The following is a 20,714-nucleotide window of genomic DNA, read 5'->3' on the forward strand; positions in this document are numbered from 1 at the left end:
CAACTTTGACATTTGTACCCCATTTGCGATTGGTTTATGATTTAATGAGCCAATCTCAAGCAAGACTGTAATGTCAAACGGACTTCACAATACTAGCGCCTTCTAGCGCTAATCTACTTCGACAATACAAACTGAGACATGGATGCACAGAAAAACCAGAAAAAGAGACCGGCACTGGGAATCGAGCCCAGGTCCTCAGCATTCCGCGCTGCGTGCTATAACCCCTACACCACTGCTGCTGCACGGGATACCCGTAAAAGTAACAAATTTGGAGTTGAAATAAAAAATGCAAAAAGACTCCAAAAAACCAATCATAATGCTACTCTACTTGTCAGAAAACCCTCAACATGTTATTATTATGTAGAGTTAGAAATAAGTGCCTGTGACGCCTCCGGTTTTTATAGTGCTCTAAGGAATCGAATGATGATTCATATATTTAGTCAACGTCGAGGTAAACTAAATAATGATATTTTATTGTAACACTAAGTTTTATTTTTAGTTGAAATGTTAAAATATTTCGCTCAAGCTGTACCTAGCCTAAAGGAAAAATGTCTATCGGACGCGATGGCTGAATGGCCTAATACGACCTTGGCTTTAATTCGACTATGACTACTCATCAAAAACATAGATGTGAAATGAGATCTAAATTCAATATTATGATATTATATGCCTTGGTTGTTGACTTCAATGACACAAGAAGTGAGATTTAAATGGGTGCTAAGTTCAATAGTCAGTCTTGAAATTTATTAAAAACAACATAAAATATTTAATAGCAACTTAAAATATCATTTCTTCTTATAACTTAGGATAATATATTGAACTCTAAGGTCTGACTTGACTAGTACTACATAGACTACCTAAATATTACCAGCCTCTACTTGTGAGATCCTGTAATGAGCTTTATTGTTACTATAAAATAAGCTTATTCTTTAATTTATAGCTGTATGTTCTCTGAAAATAAATAAATAAAGCGTTTTACACCGCATCTCATTTCGGTGTGCATCCCCGAAAGAAGATGCGGAATAAGTCTGTTATAATCATGCGGTTTTTGTGTGCAATCAAGGTTCTATATTCATAATTAAAAACTGAAGCAGTGATAGTGTGATAAGTGTGATAACCTCCTAAAACTAGGAATCCCAGATAATGGACCTGGAATTATGTCTAAGGGGGTGATTTCTATCTTTGTAGAGTAAAATACTACTAATGTGTAGAGTCTATACCTTATTAGTATTTTACTTCTAAGATCTATACATAGGTACTATAGACCGAACAAAAACTTTAATTTATGAACCCGTGAGCGTTTAATGAGATTTATGTATTACGGAAATTTGTAATTCAAATTCACCAAAGCAAAAAAATGACCATTAGCGCGCGTTTAAAACAGCACCAAATTTTTAAATTTGGATGTAGTAAATCTGGTTTAAAGTTTTTCTTACTTCGTATAAAATTCAACAGTTTAGAGAATATATTTTTCCAAGCCCAGTCCTAATTTTCGCAACTTGACCGACTCACATGGTTTACGAAACCTGAATAGGGTACACTGGTACCCAATAGTGTCCTTTAGAAAGTAGTCAATTTGCTATACAGCTTGGCTTGTTGACACAGTTTGAGTTTGAGTTAGTTCAAAAGGAACATTAAATTGTCTTTCGATCATAACAATATCTGACATCGTCATAACTCTTTAACATGACGTTATCTATCTAAATTATTTACGCCATTTAGAATATAGAGGTAATAAATGCTGCAAAATTGAGAATAATTGCGTCCAAAATACCTTTCCGAGGTATGATTACCGCGCACCGAAGGAACTGGAGGACTATGGGGGAGGCCGAAGTCCAACAGTGGACGTCCTACGGCTGATATGATGATGATGATGAACCACAAGCCAAAGATATTTTTAGTAAAACTAACTTTTAGTTTCAATTTTCGATTTTTTAAGTTAATAAATAGGACATTAGGTACTGCCGAGGCCGGGAAAAAGCAATTCGTGGATGAGTAGTTTGAGGGACGAAGCGTAGCTGAGTACATCAATAAATACGAATCCACGAATTGCCATTTCCGTTGAGGCATGTATACGAGTAGTGCTTTTCTCCAATATTTAATGCGAGGGAATAAGGCAAAATTATTAAAATATGAAATTAAATGCTTTAAAAAATTGCCCTTATACTTCCCGCGATCCTTGTTTTTTTTAAAGTACACGGCACGACTCTTAATGCCATTACATTAGAAATAATAATGTGATTAAAAATATGTATTATATAAAAAAAATATAAAGTTAAACGCAAATGAAGCTTTGTATCACTAAATTACGACTTAAAGTGCTACTAACTACTGAACGCTTTTTAGTTAATTCCGCCATTTTCTTTTGTTGCCAGTTTTTCGGTTTCATTGTGCTTGAACTGTACTTTTTAAAAGTCATTTTTAAAGACGCTGTTTCTTCCGAAATTTAATCTCAGACTAGGACTTAAAAAGATTTGATAAAGACTTTGATCGTCAGGCTGTTTAGATTGACTTACCATAGTCAAAATGTGAATTTAAAAACTAAAAAACTGTATGGTAATCATATGGTAATGGAATTGCATACATTTTCAAGTGTTTTTTTTTTATTTGTGGCAGTCTATAACTCTATAGGGAAGAACTTCGTGTTCTATGTTTGCGACAGTTAGGCGGACAACATTCCAAGCATAGCTATTGGAGAAAAGTCAATTTTTATAATAACTCTATTCACACTCCACAGTTTTAAATCAGAGAAACACAAAGCTATAGAACGTAAATCTGCATATTTCATGTTTCCCTCGTTTTGGAATTCCCAGTGCACTATGTGGATGCACTCAAGACGTAAGGCTCAACCTAAATTCGTGGCTGGATCAACCAGTATTAGAGCCAGCTTTGCAAAGCCGTGCTACTGTTGTTCGTTGTTATGTTTGGCATCATAAAATACGGTCTGTTAAAATAACTTATGAGGCTGTTTCCTGGAATTGAATTTATTGAAATCGAAGCTTTGTAAAGTATCAAATGGTTTATTTTCGAAAGCGATTCACGCAATCACACATTATTCTTAATACGAGTTCAAAAAATAACGTTAAAATTTTATAAACCGTAAGTAATCTATAACATTAAAGCCCCTTGGCTGCGAGGACGGAGCTGGCATTCTGTGAAGAATACCATTACCATTGGATAGGCTACCATTGCGACCGACAATCACACGAATTCAGGACATCTTCAAACACACCAACAGAACATTCTTAACCACGATTAAATGTAATTTTATATAGGTAGAGCTCGGAAATGCTTTCCATTCATTAGTATCGATAAATGTGATGCCGTCTCTGTTTGTTTTGTTCGAATAGACGGAGACGGCATCACATTTGTCCGTCAGTTAAAATTAATCAATAGGTGGTGGAACAGTCCCTAAAAGGATACATATTTTCTTCACTGTCAATATCATTCACTGTTTTTAAGTTCCGATCAGGCCCCACATTTATTGTTGCTTGGTGCCCACGAGCCTTGGCTTGCTATAAGACAGCTGTGGCTGTTATTCAATACCTATGTCAAATAGCATTCTAGGAAAGTAAATGGCTGCTGTTATTCCTATCCTGCTATTATTAAATTATCGACAATGGATGTTGATAATGTTAGGTAATATCTACTCGTATTTATGGGTTATGGCAATCTGTCTTGTAAGTTAAAGGAGTTATGTCACATCTAATATTATACATTGTAGGAGGACTGCCGATTGCAACACTGCTTCCTACATGGCGATCGACATGATAAATTGCTAAATCAAGTACAAGTGGTAGGACTTTATGCAAGGTCCGCCCGGATTGCTACCACCATCTTGCTCGCTAATCCTGCCGTGAAGCAGCAGTGCTTGCACTGTTGTGTTTCGGCGTGGAGAGTAAGACAGCCGGTGAAATAACTGGCACGTGAGGTATCCCATCTTAGGTATCTAGGTTGGCAACGCGTCTGCAATACCCCTGGTGTTGCAGATGTTTATGGGCGGTGGTGGTCTGTTACCATCAGGAGACCCACTTGCTCGTTTGCCATCCAGTAGAATAAAAAAAAAGTATTTAAGATTCAATATGTATATAAACAAATATTATTATGGGACACTTCACACCAATTGACCCAGTCCCAAAATAACTAAAGCTTGTGTTATGAGTACCTACTAGGCAACGGATTAAGATACCTACTTAAATATACATTAAACATCCTAGACTCGAGAACTATCATTAGTATTTTTATACAAATATCTGCCTCGACCAGGGATCAAACCAGGGACCTCAAGATTCGAGATTCAAGATTCCGATATTCGGTATTCCGATATTGATAATCGGAACACTGTACTTCGGGCCAATAACATTTCATGTTTTTCATTCTTCGGAGTTATAAGAATAGGATATTAAAAAAATCGATACTTTGAAATTCGGAAAAATAAATTTCGTGTTTTTTTGTAATCGGAATTATATTATGTCTTAGGAATTGTGAAAATCGGAGTTTTGAAAATCGGAATTAGCAAATTCGGAATAAAATATTTCAGTATATTTGGGTGTTCCCGAGAGGAATCACTTAAGTCTGCGGCTCCACTGAGGAATCACTTAACTCCTTACACCGCTCTGCTCCACACAGCTCCGCTCATCTCCGCCTCGGTGGAGCCGCAGCCTAAGATGGCATTTCAGAGACTCTTTTGCATTATGATATTTAGGTACACCTAAAAGCAATGCATTAAAGATGTGTTATTGATTTTACCTGCTGTAATAAAGCAATTGGATTACGAAAAGATTTAAGATTCAATTAAAAACATAAACTCCAAACATGCAGTAGTTGGCAATAAAATTTCAACAACTTTTCCTTACGTCTATGTCAACCATTTTTTAATAAAATTACTTCGCTGTCGCTAACTGGGGCTGCTGAAGCTGTTGGTCTAGTATTCGACTATGGCATTCGATTTCGCGATTTTCATTGCATTGCGGCCTTGATTATTATTGACGTTCGCGTCTAAAGAAGTTTTTTTTTGGATTATTTTTTTCATACTATTTTTGCTGCATGACTAAATTAAATACTTATGTTTTGTTGACTGTGATTGTATTATCATGCAATTTGTATAAATGTCCATACAAAGTGTTAACTTGCAAGATTTTACTACCCAGTGCGGGACGGACAAGTAAAAGAGATGGGGCTTGTAAAAATTGCGAGCTAAATTACGAATCTTACTTTTTATTATTGACCAACATAGGTTCATAGTTTTTCGTTCAAGTAATATGTTGTTTTATATTAGTTTTATCAATGTAACGTGAATACTTAACAATAATCTAGAATATCTAGCAAAGATAAAGTTTACTACGTTATTAAATGTAATATCAACATTATGGCGTTTTATCCAACCCAGCAATGTAAACCTACCTGCACTTTATCCTCGCCGACTGGTTGTAGAGCTACAATGTACAAGAAAAATGTAAACCGATTACCATTTCAGGTTTAATAGAACCAATAAATCGGAATGCCATGCCATGAGAATGTATGAAGTGAACCATACACTAAATCATGACTATATTTAAGCATATAGGTATAAGGAATAATTAGTCGATAAATGGCAGTTAATTAGAACGTATTATAATGAATTTGGAGATTTTATATGGAAAAGATCCCAGACAACATATTTGTATAATTATTTTGTTGATAATAATTACTCATGATTATTCTCATGTTCCCCTTTGTAGTAAGTAAGTATGTTACACTAACCCATTTTGTCAATCTCGTACAAAGTGAGCGCTAGGTATTTCCATCTCAGTCTTACTTATAACCGCGTCCTTTAGGTTGACCGACGTTGGAACTATAAAATAAAATGATTCATCAACAGGATAAACATTGGAGATATCTAGGTTCTCAAGCACCTATGTGTACAATGGTAAGTGTCCAAGATTGAAAAATTGGTTAATTCGGCTAACAACAAAAGTATGGGCAATATGTAGATAATTATGTATTTAAATAGTAGGTTTCCGGCATCTGTCTCACCCCAAAGTCTAGCAACCCTGTAAACAGCACCACAACCTGAAATAGATACAGAGACAGATGGGGAGAGCTACACTGTTCTCTATTAACATAGCCTTATCTCAGGGAGTTGTGGGCCAGGGTTAGAGAGTATATTCTCTGTCGTCACAGTTCACGTCACAGCAAATTCAGACACCGTAGAATCAGATCCGTTTTTTAAATCATCTGCCAGTGACAACATGTGCATTTTATCGGAATATTACGTCAAAGAAACGTGTTGCTATTATTATCTGGCAAAAACTTAGCTTAACTGACAATACAAACAATGGCATAGCTATAATACCTCTATGCACCGCGTGTAAAACAATAGCTATTGATCAGTTTTTAGGCCTCAACTGCAACCAAGGCCTTAATTTAGAGACTACACGATTGTATCTTAATTTGTTTTTAATAGCAGAAGCTTTGGTCAACAAAATTCAATGTTGACGGCAAATCTCGTCCAGCGCCATACAAAACTTTTTCGTTAAAAGACAACTGGGCTGCGCATAATTTGTGTTAGTTACATAAAGTCGCAAAATAGTATGCTTTTTTGGTATGTACCGAATTTGAAAATAAATCTACTACTCTACACTATAGCGACTTTAGTCTATTTCCAGTTACATAATAACTAAACGCTTACTTCTGCTCTACAAAATGCCGTCGTGTATTTCCATCAATAAAACAAATTTCCTCCAAAGACATCAGACAGATGTCCGTGCTCTGCACAAAGCAGCTGACCGGAGTTACCTTTGGCTTATTTATGCTCTTCAATTTTCAGCCACGTTTGTGTATAAAACAAGTCTATCAAAACATGTATATAGGCTCCGCCCGCGTGGAATTCGGTTATCGCGCCCTGTTCCCTCGGAAACCGTGCATTTTTCCGCGATAAAAAGTAGCCCATGTCACTCTCTGGCCCATAAAATATATCTATGCCAAAAATCACGTCGATCCTTCGCTCCGTTTCGACATGAAAGGCGAAAAAACATAAAAAATACACAAACACACACACTTTCGCATTTGTAATATTAGTATGGACGTTGATCAAAATTCAAATCACGCACATTGTTTTTTAACCGATGAAATACATACATACATACGCGTCAAATACATAACCCTCCTTCTTCGCAGTCGGGTAAAAATTGCGCTTTGCCATTATTTAGGTTTACGGTCTAAGAAACAAAAGTATATACAAATCATTATGAAAAATCTACACAGCAAAAGATATTTTAAAACCAAAAGGATCTAAAAAGTTGTACAATCTTGCACAGCCATCTCCAATCCTAGGCGCTCTGTGATCTGCCATATTAATTGAACAGAAATAGCATTTAAAGACGAGTGAGATCAAAGGCTACGGTTATGCGCGTGCACATCTAGTGAACATTGGCCCGCAGTTTAACATGACCTATAAGACTAATGTTTACCACAGGTCTCATAATATCATGTAATGTAGTGTACTCGTAGGGAACTGACGTATTCAATCTTCTTTTTTTATTATTGTTACAAATGTAAACAATGTGAATGATTGAATGCCTATGTTAGTTTAAAGAAACATTATGTATGATAATTGATAAACCAGAATAAAGACATTATGTGACGCTTTATCGCGAGATTACTGTAAAAAACATTAATGTACATTCGAGGTCAAAGATTTCTTTACACTTTAGTATATGACAATTTTATACAAAAGTTCAAACATAAAGTGCAAGCGATAAGGTTATAAAGTGTAGAGATATAATTTATTGAATCAGGCGTTACTTTGCGGAGGTCCATATCAATGAACTAAAAGAATTTCCTTGCTCACCCGCGACCTTACGATAGCTAAGCTTATGCAAAATATGCGTATTCATGCAGTTCCTCCACCTCCACACTGTAAGAACACACACAAATCACACAAACCCATCTATCACCACCACCACACTACACTGACGCGTTTCGAACTCAACCAGAGCTCATCTTCAGAGTGACACAACCGTACACCATGCTACCAGTTGTTAGACTAACACATATGCATGAACACACATATTTTGCATAAGCTTAGCTACCGTAAGGTCGCGGGTGAGCAAGGAAATTCTTTTAGTTCATTATAGAGATATCTTTGACCTCGACTGTACTTAATTACTTCTTCTTAAGTAAAAATAATAATCCTTCTAAAATAATACTTTAAACAAAACCTAAACAATCTGAACCTCGTTTAAATTATTATCCAAACATCCTCTAACAAATTGCTTGCAGCCACGAGCAAGAGCTTCGAAGATACCTAAATCCTACAATTTGGAGCACCGCAGCCGAGAGTGCGCCCGCGCCGAGCCCGCCGTACCGACATGGCTGAAAGTGCGTTATTTATTTATTCTTACCATCCTCACTAGCCAGCTACTCACCTTAGTATCAATATAGACACCGATTAGAAGACATCTCTTTAAAACTCATTGACACTACAAGTACTAAATGCGCTATACGCGCGTAACCAGCCTCATGGATTTCGGTTGCCACGACAAGAACTCCGGGGAGGTGGAGTGCTACCTCGAAATACGTAAATAATTTTCACTAAACGCTTGCAACAGTGATTTAGTAGCTTTCTTATTGTTGTGGAGCATCGCATTGTAATTGATATTTTTAGTTTGAATCGGCTTTTTGGGTTGTGTAAACAGATCGAGCTCTTCTGTCAGCAAGTCCGCGTGTCAGCGCAGTCTGGGTCTGTTTGCCGAGTCAAACGCTGTTATGAGCATTACTTGTTATAATATTTGGAGTACTTAACCGTAGTGAGTGAACTTAACAGCTGGGATGCGTTCGGAGCTCAGAGCTATGAGTACTAGACGTGACAATGTACCAAGTCGTGAGTACTTATCTGTAGGTAGGCTTGTGTTTATTTATGTGATTATCGACATCTAATTTATAACGTCTGGACATTTTAGATTGCGATACGGGCACTTCTTGCGCAATCACGATACAAATGCGTAAGTACCCTGCCTGATTATAATAACAGTAATGTGCAATAACAAACAAATTTTAGACCTAGGAGTTACTTAGTAATTCAACTATAATTAACTGCATCGTTCATTTGATATGTTTAAATGAACTGCTCCTGTTACATTTCTGCATTAATCTAAATTAGTTAAAGCTTAATTAGATAATCTGTTATTTCCATTTAACACAAAGTGCGAAAGTTTGTGGTTAATTTTATGACTGAACAACAATTTTTTTAAATGAATTCCGAAATCTCAGAGATAAAAGATGCCATCCATTTCTAACGATTTTTTACTTTATTTTGGTTTTTGACTCTGATACATAATTAATAATAGTAGATTATTGTCGTGGCCTGGAAGTAGGCAATTGCTGGCTGAGTATGAGTATTAAACGGACGAGCTTGCGAGTCCGTTTAACTAATACGAAGCCAGCAATTGCTATTCCAGCCGAGACTAATATAAAGCTTTTCTCAAAAATGGTGAATAATTCTGAAATAGAATAAACTTTTTCTCAAAATATATTATAAAATTTTATTTTATTCCAACATTTTTCTTATGCTTTCCCGCCTTTTTTTCATTAAAAATAAACTGCAGGTGTATTTTTCCACCGAAAACACCACAAGCTATTTCAGACCCAATAGAAAAAGTCCGGAGTTCTAACAAAATATCTGATACCAGCCATTAGACTTTGCTGTATACGACTTGTGCCAACATTTCCATGGCCTTTTTAAGTTTAAAAAAAAATATGACTGATTGCAGGCGCGCTAATTCCTTGTTGTCGAGCTAGCGCGCCTGCAATCTTTTTAACTTTTTAATTTTTCGCTGACCATAAACTATGCACTTCACCTTCTGATATGTAAAGAATAATGTCAACTTTTACGGACATTTTTGAGAAAAAAGTATTACTTAAATGAGTACTTGTGAGGAAACCTACAATCATCTGGAAGACAATTAATGGTTTGAAGCTCGCAATCCGCATTGGGCCTGCTTTGGAGTTAAAGTTCATGCCCTTTTTGTAGAAGGCACAGCTGGCGAAGACGCCTTATTTGTACAAAAATTATTTGCTACGGGATGTAGACAGCGATTATCTTTAACGAACTCTTCATATTTAATCGCATCTAAATTCCGAAGATTTAATTATGAAATATTTAAACCAGAGGCCAAAGCAGCAGGGCTACTACGAAACTCGAAACTCGAAGTTCGTATCGTACCGTCCCTCTCGCTCTCGTACTAAATAGTATAAGTGTCAGAGGGACCGCACGACACGAACTTCGAGTTTCGAGTTTCGTAGTAGCCCTGCAGTTGCGAAAGTCAGCGCGTTTGACAATACGGCCTTTGGACCAACGAAGTTCGATTTTTGAAGTTTGTTGTGGGCCATCCAGCTCAACCTAAAAGTATTTAGCAGGAGAGTAAGAGGAACGGTAAAATACGAACTTCAAAGTTTGAATTTCAAAATAACCCTCTTTATTGTGCATAAACTTTTACACCTGCGTTTATTATAGCTTTTTTTTCTGCGACAGCCCATCCGGAAGCAGTGGGCTGCGTGGAGAGATGTGTGACCTTCATGTCGCTACTGCTCGTCATCATAACGTTCCCTTTCTCGCTGTTCGAGTGCTTTAAGGTAAACTTTAATCTTCTCTTTATTGTTTCGCGTTAATTAGCTGTGACCATATTTGGTAGGGTGCTTGCATAATTTACTAAGCAATGGAAAGACGAAACGTAATGTAATTTAGCAACAGATGGCAACGTACAAGTTTCTGAATGTTTTCAAAACTGCAGGCCATATACTACCACATACAAAATTCGAACTTTGTATCTTGCGGTCTCGCTGGCCGCTAGTATTATTTAATACGAGAGTGAGAGGGACGTTACGATACGAACTTCGAATATCAAGTTTCATAGTACCCCCCCAGGAAAGTTCTAAGCAGTGTTATGTCAGACTGCGTGAAAAATAAAACGTACTAAAAAGATCGTAAAATAAGGATCAGTAGTGAAACTTCACGACCACTTTCTTGGGAAAATAGAAAATAGTATATATAGTAGTTTCCCCTCGCCTTCCACACACTTGTTCTATGTTACTTTCCCCCAGGTAGTGCAGGAGTTCGAACGCGCAGTTATTTTCCGCCTAGGCCGCCTACGCAAGGGCGGGGCGAGAGGACCAGGATTGTTCTTCGTGCTACCTTGCATTGACACGTATAGAAAGGTGGACCTGAGGACTGTGTCATTTGATGTTCCTCCTCAAGAGGTTAGTAAGCTAGGTTAGAAAACTGATAGATTAATTTCTATCGCGTAAACTAAGACTGGCTAAACCCAGGCCCGCGGCCGTCCGCTTTTCTTCTTTGTGTATAATTTTAGGTAGTTAGGTACCAAAAACTAAAAGTCGTGTTAAATTAAAAGTAATGGACCGGCGCCGTCTTACATTTTAAGCTTTGTACACCGCGTTTTTTAAACACGTCGCATTGTATCGATACTAACGCATTTTGTATGGCTACTCTATGGACAGAAAAACACGCTGTCAACGCACTTTTATAAAACGCAGATCAACGGCGAGTTTCTAAACCGCAGCGGCGCTTTTTATTTCTAAACGAACCTTTTCCCAGAACATCACGTAAATAGGTAAACACGTCATTGATTTTAGTGCTTCGAACTCGTCGGTATCGAAACCAGTTAACCCATTTTCAAGGAATTAATTGATAGGCCTATAAACTATCAATCAAAGGTTTACGACAGACAAACAATCGTTCTTTGGATCTAATTATCTTGGCCGAGTAAGAATAAACGCAAATCAGTAAGCCAGTCTTATCCTATCAAATAGAATTGTAAACGAGCACACCTGCTTGATGAGCAAACTTAATTGTGCTTTTGTGTATGAAACCTTCAAAACGCAAGTACAGCGGTAGGCAACCCGCGGCCCATCCGTCCAACCCGTGACTGTTTTATAAATAAATAAATGTCTCATATACCTACCTAGATAAATAAATATGAGAGCATCTATGAATTCAAATAAAATATTTTTGAATTTTTAATATCACGAATACCTATTATAAAAATTCTGAACAAGTGCGGCCAGCCTTTATTTCAATTTGCCGATTTGTGGTCCTGCTTGACAAAAGGTTGCCGACCGCTGCGCTACTCCTGTTCTCACTTGGCCAGTGACTGTTTATTTCGACCTCAGTTTTTTCCATTGCTATTATCGAAAATGAATCTTTAAAATACCTAAAAAAAATTTGCGGCGGTCTCTACATTTCTATAAAGTCAGTAGTCAAATTCACAGCCAAAATTAAGTCAAACTGTGCCAACTCAAAACTAGCTTCGTAAACCCTCTACTAATAAATGGTGAATATCATAAACCGGTGAACGAGCGTTTATTTTGACAAGTCAAATATGGCGGCGAGAACGGAGGGATCGCAGAGTCGACCTCAATTGTTGCTGGACAGCGGATAATATAAACCGAGCAATTCTGCAATACAGCCGATATCGACTCTAGATTCCAGATTCCATGCGGTACAGCGCTATAGTAGCTGGTGGTTACAGTACAACGATCATTAGGATAATGATGAACGTAACTGGGGTTAATATTGAGGATTAAGAGTCACAATTAGCCCAAGGTATCTACCGCTATAAAAAAATTAAAACGTTGAAATCGAAAAATAGTTAAATTTTCAATTAAAGAAATAAATAGTCAATAAATTGAGTTGAAAATCGCGTGTGGACGAGCTTCTAGAAATTATTTTACTAACTTTCTTTTATACTTAGTTTATTTATTTATTCATTAAATACATTATAATTTACGTCAATTCAATTCAATTTATTTATTTTCAGACAACTTGGCCCATACAATAAAAACCTTAGTTACAGATACATAATCAAAAGTCACAAGATAGATTACAATAAATAAATAAAAACTACAATTAAATTATAAAAATTAAATTAAATTAAAATCAAAATTACAATTATCAACGTTAAATTAACCAACAATGATGTAGTAATGTAATCGGTAACTGTATGTAACGTTAATGTGTAAAACAATAATGTGTATAATTTTCATCATTCATTTTGTAAAAAAAATACGCAACTATAGGAAGACGAGTATATTGTAAGTGTTGGTATAATAGGCCAAAGAGGCATAGACGACTCTGTCAGCCACAATAAACCCAAATAAATTAGTATTTACTGTTTGTAACAGTATAGAAGTCGTAGGATGACATTTTCCAAGTTCAAATGTCGTGAGAAGACGGTTAGGCTATGCCGGTGATATTTACATTGACTTGGGTTGGTTAGGAAGCTCTATGAATATTTTTTTATTTGTTGGTTAGTGGATATTTAGTCTAGCTCAGCAACAGAATAACCGACGGGTAAAATGTGCGGTTTATTTTTGCTTCCGAAACTACTTGGTTTTTGAAACTACGTATTTTTTTACGAATAAATATGTAAAAAAAAAGATTCCTTATTAGCCGATTAGCATTTTGGATAAAATAAAATCAACTGTCGCAAAAGATAATTAATTACTTAATCTCTCATGAGAAAAATTATGATTTATGTGACGTATCTAGTGTTTATGTTAGTTGTTAATTTAAAATTGTATAGAATGCCTTAATGCTAAAATTACTTCGTTTCTTATTTTTTGTATGTGATTGATAAGATATTTAAGTTTGATTAATAAGCCCTTCTACATCTACACCAGAAACACAGGAATTTTCCTAGTCCAGGGTAATGTGTGTTATTTGTCCCTTTGAATAAGTTTGTTAAAATTGAATTTTATGAAAGAGAAATAAAGATTATTATTATTATTATTATTATTTAAACAATTAAATGAAATTCACTAATAACTTTCGACAAAGTATATATAGTATCATGAGGAAACCTGTACACATCTATGAAACAATTCAATGGTGTGCGTTAAGTTCCCAATCCGCACTGGGACCACGTGGGAACTATACTCCATGCCCTCTCATTCTTAGCGGGATACATATTCCGACCCACAGGTCGGAGCTAAACCCCAAGCCGTATCATTCTGAGCGGTGGCTCCCCTTGCAGCGGGACATGATGGTCGGATCTGATGATTTGTCTACATCACCAACGTTCTTACAATCTTTGAACTTTCAGGTGTTAACAAGAGACTCCGTGACCGTAGCGGTGGACGCTGTTGTATATTACAGAATCAAAGAACCGTTGAATGCCGTCGTCAGGGTGGCTGATTACAGGTAATTCGTCACTAAGGCCGCTCGCCCACGGCGAATTTTTGTAGCGATGCAGTAGCAATGTTGTCGCGCGTTCGCATAGATACATACAGTCGCGATGCGGTCGCTAGCTGTGTAACCTCGCCCACATAACCACGATTCAGTCGCGATGCAAACGCGCTACTGTCGCGCTTTACCCTCCCTCCGTTCACACTCTTCCTCCGTTCTCTCCACGATGTCGTCCGAAACCGTCGCGCGTTTGCATCGATACAGTCGCGATGCTGTAGCGCGTTAGTAGTGCGTTGACATCGCTTCTGTAGCGCGTTGCCAATGCGGCTAACGCGCGTTTGTAGCGATGCTGTCGAGCATTTACAAAACGCGCGACAGCATCGCTACAAAAAGTCGCCGTGGGCGAGGGCCCTAAGAGTTAGGCCCAACAAACGTAATTTTTTGAGTAGTGAGTCGCGTAATGTCTGCTGCATTTGGTTTTTCACAAAAGTCTAGTTTGTGCCACATGGCGATGCAAAATGTGTTTTACACAAATAGGGTTTGTATGAAACCAAAATTATACGACTTACAAGACAAAAAATTTGGTACGTGTTCGTTTGGCCTCACTCTTACCCCCCTGTTTCACCATCTATTGATTAAATTTATTTGACGGATAAATGTGATGCCGTCTCTGTTTGTTTTGTTCAAATAGACGGAGACGGCATCACATTTATTCGTCAAATACAATTAATCCAATGGGTGGTGAAACATCCCTTTAGAGTAATCTACAGGTTATCCCTAAAACCCACGACAAAACAAAAGTAAAAGGGGTGATAGAGGAGCTCAAAAACTATCAGATGGCGACCTGATAACCAACTGATTGAACCCCCTTGTTGACTATGAAGCTTGTATTAACAATACGAATATTAGAACTGTTCTCGAGTCTTGAAGGCTGTCTTTTGTCTAGTACAGTAAATTACAAAAAGATCTATACGGCCAAAGTTGCAAAAGTACGAGTATGTTGGTATACGTAATTTTATCGATTTACTCGTAACACTAAGGTAATGGTAATGGTTGTTAGGAAGAGATCGCTTTTAAGCGATAAGATCGCCTATTGTCTACCCAGAATGTATGTATCTGCAATACCCCTAGTGTTGCTGATGTTTATGGGCGGTGGTGATCTCTTACCATCAGGAGACCCACTTGCTCGTTTGCCATCCAGTCGAATAAACAAAAAAAAAGTGTAATATATAGTTTTTTTGTACTGATTTGTGGTGTGCAATAAAGAATATTTGTATTGTATTGTATTGTTTTGTCGTGTAGAGTAGATAAATATACCTAAGTACATATTTTTGTAACTTAAACCGTATCAATATCTTTGTAGTTGACTATACCTTCTCATAGTACAAGTTTTGCATAGTTATAAACTACTAGCTTATGCCCACGACTTCGTCTGCATGGACCTAGGTTATCGCGCGGTGGCGCCCTCTACCGGAATAAAAAGTATCCTATATTGATCCTTGGGGCTTAAACTATCTCTATACCAAATTTCATCAAAATCGGTTCAGCGGTTTTGACGTGAAAGCGTAACAGACAGACAGACAGAGTTACTTTCGCATTTATAATGTACCATGATATTTATTATTTAATTAATAATGTAACACAGGCCCAACTATCACAAACACCAAAAAAAAGCTGGCGCGTTTCAAACTTTTCACTAGTTCATTCTCAAAGCTACAAACACTGGAGCACATATAATATCCGTTGTCAAATAAAACGTGTGTTGTACAAATGTGAGAATTTTTACTGCTGGAATCCAATACTGCATAATGTATGATGACGATGCAACTACAGTTAACAAAAAGTAGAGTCAGCAAGAAAAACTTTTATTAAAAATGTAATTTTTAACAGAAACTTATTTATACGGGCGACCGGATGGCCAAGTGGTTAGAGAACCTGACTACGTAGCTTGAGGTCCCGGGTTCGATTCCCGGCCGGGGCAGATATATTTGTATTAATAATACGAAAGTTTGCTCTCGCGTCTTGGATGTTTAATATGTATTTAAGTATGTATTTATCTATATAAGTATGTTAATCCGTTGCCTAGTATCCATAGCACAAGTTTTGCTTAGTTTGGGACTAGGTCAATTCGTGTCAAGTGTCCCATGATATTTATTTATTTTATTTAATACAGTGCATCGACCCGGCTCCTGGCTGCCACTACTTTGCGCAACGTCCTGGGCATGCGTGATTTGGCGCAGCTGCTGTCCGACAGAGAGGCCATCAGCCACATGATGCAGGCCAACTTGGACGAAGCCACCGACCCTTGGGGCGTCGAGGTCGAGAGAGTCGAGATGTAAGAGCTTGCGTACGACTACGACGCACCAAAGTTTTATATATATACTAGGGTTTACCCGCGGCTTCGCACACGTGAACCATTAGGTCCAGCAGCTGAATTGAAATTCCGGGATTTTTAAAATTTCCCGTGGGAATTCCAGAAAATTAAATCGTTGTTTTCCTTGACGTTACATTAAAAACAATCGTGGTCAAATTTCATGACTTTAAGCCCATCGGTTGTTGTTTCGAGATTTTATCCCTATCCCGTGGGAATATCGGAATAAAAAGTAAGCTATGTGTTATTCCAGACGTCCAGCTACCTACATACCAAATTTCATGGCTCTAAGCCCAGCGGTTGCTATTAAGAGATTTTATCCCTATCCCGTGGGAATATCGGGATAAAAAGTATTCTATGTTTTAATCCAGGTTATAAACTACTTTTTGCCAAATTTCATCCAAATCCGTCCAGCCGTTTCAGCGTGAAGAAGTAACAAACATACTCACTCACTCACAAACTTTCACATTTATAATATTAGTAGGATAGGATGATAGGGGGCAAATGAGCAGGCAGGTAATGGAAAGCAATCACCGCTGCCTATGCACATGCGCATGCGCTGACATCCATAGTATAGTTGCATAAGTGCATGCATGGCGATCTAAGATGGCGATCATCTATCATTATATCAGCGGTTATATTTTTTTCTGGCGACGGAATCGTATTGGGAAATTAAATGTTGGCCGAAACCCTGAAATAATCCAAAACGAATAGTGTTCCAGTTTAAACTTACAAGAAAGATGGTACAGATTACATAGCGGCGCTAGCTTTATCACTTAATCTCATTGCTTTACAGCCTCGCATTTTTTTTATTATTATGAGAAAGAGCCAACGAGCATCCCAGTGATCTAATGGGAAATGATCAATTGATTTTATGTGAGTATGAAATGAATGCTCGTACTCAAGGAGAGTCATTGATCAGTTGCCGGCCTTTTAAAAAAATACTTACCCAATCTTTTTCTTGCATAGCTTTCCTTTACCATTCGAAAGTTTTTTACCGTCTTTACCGCTCGAAATTAGCTATAATTTCTTACTCCTCCAACTCAACTAAATTTTTATCTATTTTAAAAATTATCGCATTTAACGTTCTAATGTCATGTAATTAAACTAATCATAAATCAATCTATGGATCAAAACAATAAAAAATAATGAACTCGTTACTCCCACGCCAACGTAAACAGAGCTCACTAATATTTGTTTGTACTAAAAACACGTACAGTACGAGTAATCGTATTTTATATCAATTTGGTCCTCATTAAATTGACGGTGCCAAATGATTCAGTCTGCTATTTAGTGATGCCGATCGATGGTATCAATTGTCTATCGATATTATAATAATAGCTATTCGATGAACAAAACAAAATTCTTGGACCTAGACAGTAATGCAATTGATAGAATACAAAACTGTCGATATTCTTCTGTTCTCGGCGCTCTCGAGAGTCATCGAGGACGAGGACAGAGCGTTGCTCAGTTATTTCATCAAAGGTTGCTTACGTCTATCGATATCATTATTAAGTACATTTCATTGGTTAGTACTGTAATCTACGAAAATCTACGAAAACACGAAAATATGTCCTCATTGAGAGCGGGACAGGCGAAAAAATTATTTACTGTTATTCAGTACAAATGGAAAATCGTTCACACGAATTGATTGTTTTAAATTCGGTCTAAAATTAATACCGTCCAAAGTGAATATTGCACAACGTATTCATTTAAACCACTTTTATAAACAAGATATAAACTTCATTTATTTTCAGTTATTAAGTAGCTTCCAGTTTAGGAGCATACAACATTTATTAGTTTTAAGTTAAATACTCGTACCACTGTTATTTTGTGCATGCGGTGTCCTTCTATAATTAATAAGATATTTAGTCTGAAGCTGCTCATGTAAAATAACACATTGTATGAGTATACTTATTGTTGAAGTTCCAATAAAATAAAATAAAAATAAAACAAATTTCTTCTCGTTGTAAAATAATTAAACCTTCTTTTAAAAGGAACTATCGAACCATTGTAAAACTATCAATAGCGTGGAAATACCTACTACTGATATTTTATAACGGTTAGAACGGTTGTCTGTGTAAATTTGTACGTAAAAGTCAGATTAGTTGTCTGAGTTAGAACTCATTCTATTAATAGGTCTGTATTGTAAACATTACCTCGATCGGGATTCTAGTCTAGTTTAGACGTCCTAGAAAGGTTTTGGCATCTGTATGATTCACACCTTGCATATAAAAAACCGGCCGTGTGAGTCTGTGTCGCTCTTGAAAGCTTCCGTAGTTATATACTTAATATCGAACTTCGAAAGATACACATATTTTGTTTTATGACCATGACTGCTTATAATAAAGACTAGCTTTTGCCCGCGGCTCCGCCCGCGTGGTATTCGGTCGGTATTCGGTTATCGCGCGCTGTTCCCTCGGGAACTGTGCATTTTTCCGGGATAAAAAGTAGCCTATGTCACTCTCGGGCCCATAAACTATCTCTATGCCAAAAATCACGTCGATCAGTCTCTCCGTTACGGCGTGAGAGACGGACAAACACACAAACATACAAACACACTTTCGCATTTATAATAATAGTATATATATGGATGGATGGATAAAATAATATTGTCTTGTCCAGCAAAGACGTGAGACTGCCGGTGCAACTGCAGCGAGCGATGGCCGCTGAGGCAGAGGCGGACCGCGAAGCTCGGGCCAAGATCATCGCTGCCGAAGGAGAGATCAAAGCATCGAAGGCGCTAAAAGAAGCTTCTCTGGTTATGATTGATAACCCTATGGCGCTACAGGTTAGGGAATATACGACCTGAGGCTTTATTGTCTAACACGCTTGGAATCACAATTTGATTTCATCACTTCTTTCTGTCACACAGTACTCGTAGGTACGAGTATATGACGAGGTTAGCAGGAGATGGTGAATACGGTTGCGAACATCAGCGCTTTGGAAAATAGGACCTCAGTTCATGAATCATCATCATCATCATCATCCCAGCCTATATACGTCCCACTGCTAGGCACAGGCCTCCTCTCAGAATGAGAGGGCTTGGGCCGTAGTTCCCTCGTGGGCCCAGTGCGGATTGCGAAATTCACACACACCATTAAATTGCTTCACAGTTTTGTGCAGGTTTCCTCACGATGTTTTTCCTTCATCGTAAGCTCGTGCTAAATTTCAAATGCAATTTCGCAGCTCAGAGGTGCGAGCCAGCATTTGAACCCACGATTCTCTGCTTGAGAGGCCATAGGTCAAACCACTAGGCCACCACGGCTTCATGAATACGAGCGACTAAAGTAACGACAGTCGCCCAGTATACATATTAAAACTATAGTAATTAGGACTATAAAGGCCTGCATAAATAGTCCAGCCAGCATTATACTCGTACAACTGATTTATATGAATGTTTTGTTTTAGTTGCGGTATCTTCAATCTCTGAACACAATATCCGCAGAGAAGAATTCAACGATAATATTCCCATTCCCAATGGACTTCCTGAAAACGTTCTTTACGTCACCTGGACCCAGTCACAATATGCAGTTACCGATTTAAATAAATTTCTAGCAACTTACATAATTTTTATCGAAAATACAAACTGAAATATAGATGCACAGAAAAACCAGAAATATAAGACCAGCGCTGGGAATCGAACCCAGGTCCTCGGCATTCCGTGCCGTGTGCTATACCGCTACACGAATTTCTCCTATGCACCTCATATCTCAGCTTGTGTTGTTTCTTATTTAGCCACTTAAGCCAAAGAGCATATAACCACTACGTTTTAACTTAAGCAGCGACACTAGCGACATCTATGCCGTAGCCCTCATCGAGAAACTTTTCGGCACTCCATCGGAACTAACCGCTCACCCGGACAAGAGATTGGAATCTTTTTGAATTTTTATTTCAATTCCAAATTTTTTGTTACTTTTACGGTTATCCCGTAAAACCTATATACTGCTGCTGGTCTTATTTTTCTGGTTTTTCTGTGCATCTATATTTCAGTTTGTATTTTCGATATAGATTTTACGGGATGACCGTAAAAGTAACAAAAAATTTGGAATTGAAATAAAAAATACAAAAAGATTCCAAAAAACCAATCTTAATTAAAATTAATTAATTAAAATTAGTTATATTAAATTATAAATTTAAATTATAAATTATTAAAATTAG

The 20,714-nt window shown here is 37.3% G+C and overlaps 1 protein-coding gene across 4 annotated transcripts; it reads left to right on the top strand.

The window, feature by feature from the left end:
- Nucleotides 1–8,293: 8,293 nt before the first annotated feature.
- LOC141433450 (band 7 protein AGAP004871-like) lies at nt 8,294–20,649 on the top strand. Of its 4 annotated transcripts, XM_074095498.1 has the most exons (9): nt 8,500–8,560; nt 8,679–8,863; nt 8,943–8,984; nt 10,514–10,614; nt 11,083–11,238; nt 14,100–14,197; nt 16,356–16,517; nt 19,179–19,344; nt 19,965–20,649. In XM_074095498.1, the coding sequence occupies exons 2-9, from the start codon at nt 8,812–8,814 to the stop codon at nt 20,097–20,099; spliced, it is 912 nt and encodes a 303-aa protein (XP_073951599.1). In that variant the 5' UTR covers nt 8,500–8,560; nt 8,679–8,811; the 3' UTR covers nt 20,100–20,649. The 4 variants fall into 4 exon arrangements, with proteins under 4 accessions (XP_073951601.1, XP_073951598.1, XP_073951600.1 ...); XM_074095500.1 differs by lacking the exons at nt 8,500–8,560; nt 8,679–8,863 and adding an exon at nt 8,294–8,361; XM_074095497.1 differs by lacking the exon at nt 8,679–8,863 and having other exon boundaries at nt 8,394–8,560.
- Nucleotides 20,650–20,714: the final 65 nt, after the last annotated feature.

This window comes from Choristoneura fumiferana, chromosome 12 (genome assembly GCF_025370935.1).
Source record: "Choristoneura fumiferana chromosome 12, NRCan_CFum_1, whole genome shotgun sequence".
Lineage (NCBI taxonomy): Eukaryota > Metazoa > Arthropoda > Insecta > Lepidoptera > Tortricidae > Choristoneura > Choristoneura fumiferana.

What these genes read in the sequence shown, in the direction of transcription:
- LOC141433450 (XM_074095497.1), top strand. Translation starts at nt 8,476, where the DNA reads ATGCGCTATACGCGCGTAACCAGCCTCATGGATTTCGGTTGCCACGAC. An exon ending in TTGATGTTCCTCCTCAAGAG is followed by an intron (nt 11,239 to 14,099) that starts GTTAGTAAGCTA and finishes TTGAACTTTCAG; the next exon opens with GTGTTAACAAGAGACTCCGT. An exon ending in GTCAGGGTGGCTGATTACAG is followed by an intron (nt 14,198 to 16,355) that starts GTAATTCGTCAC and finishes TATTTAATACAG; the next exon opens with TGCATCGACCCGGCTCCTGG.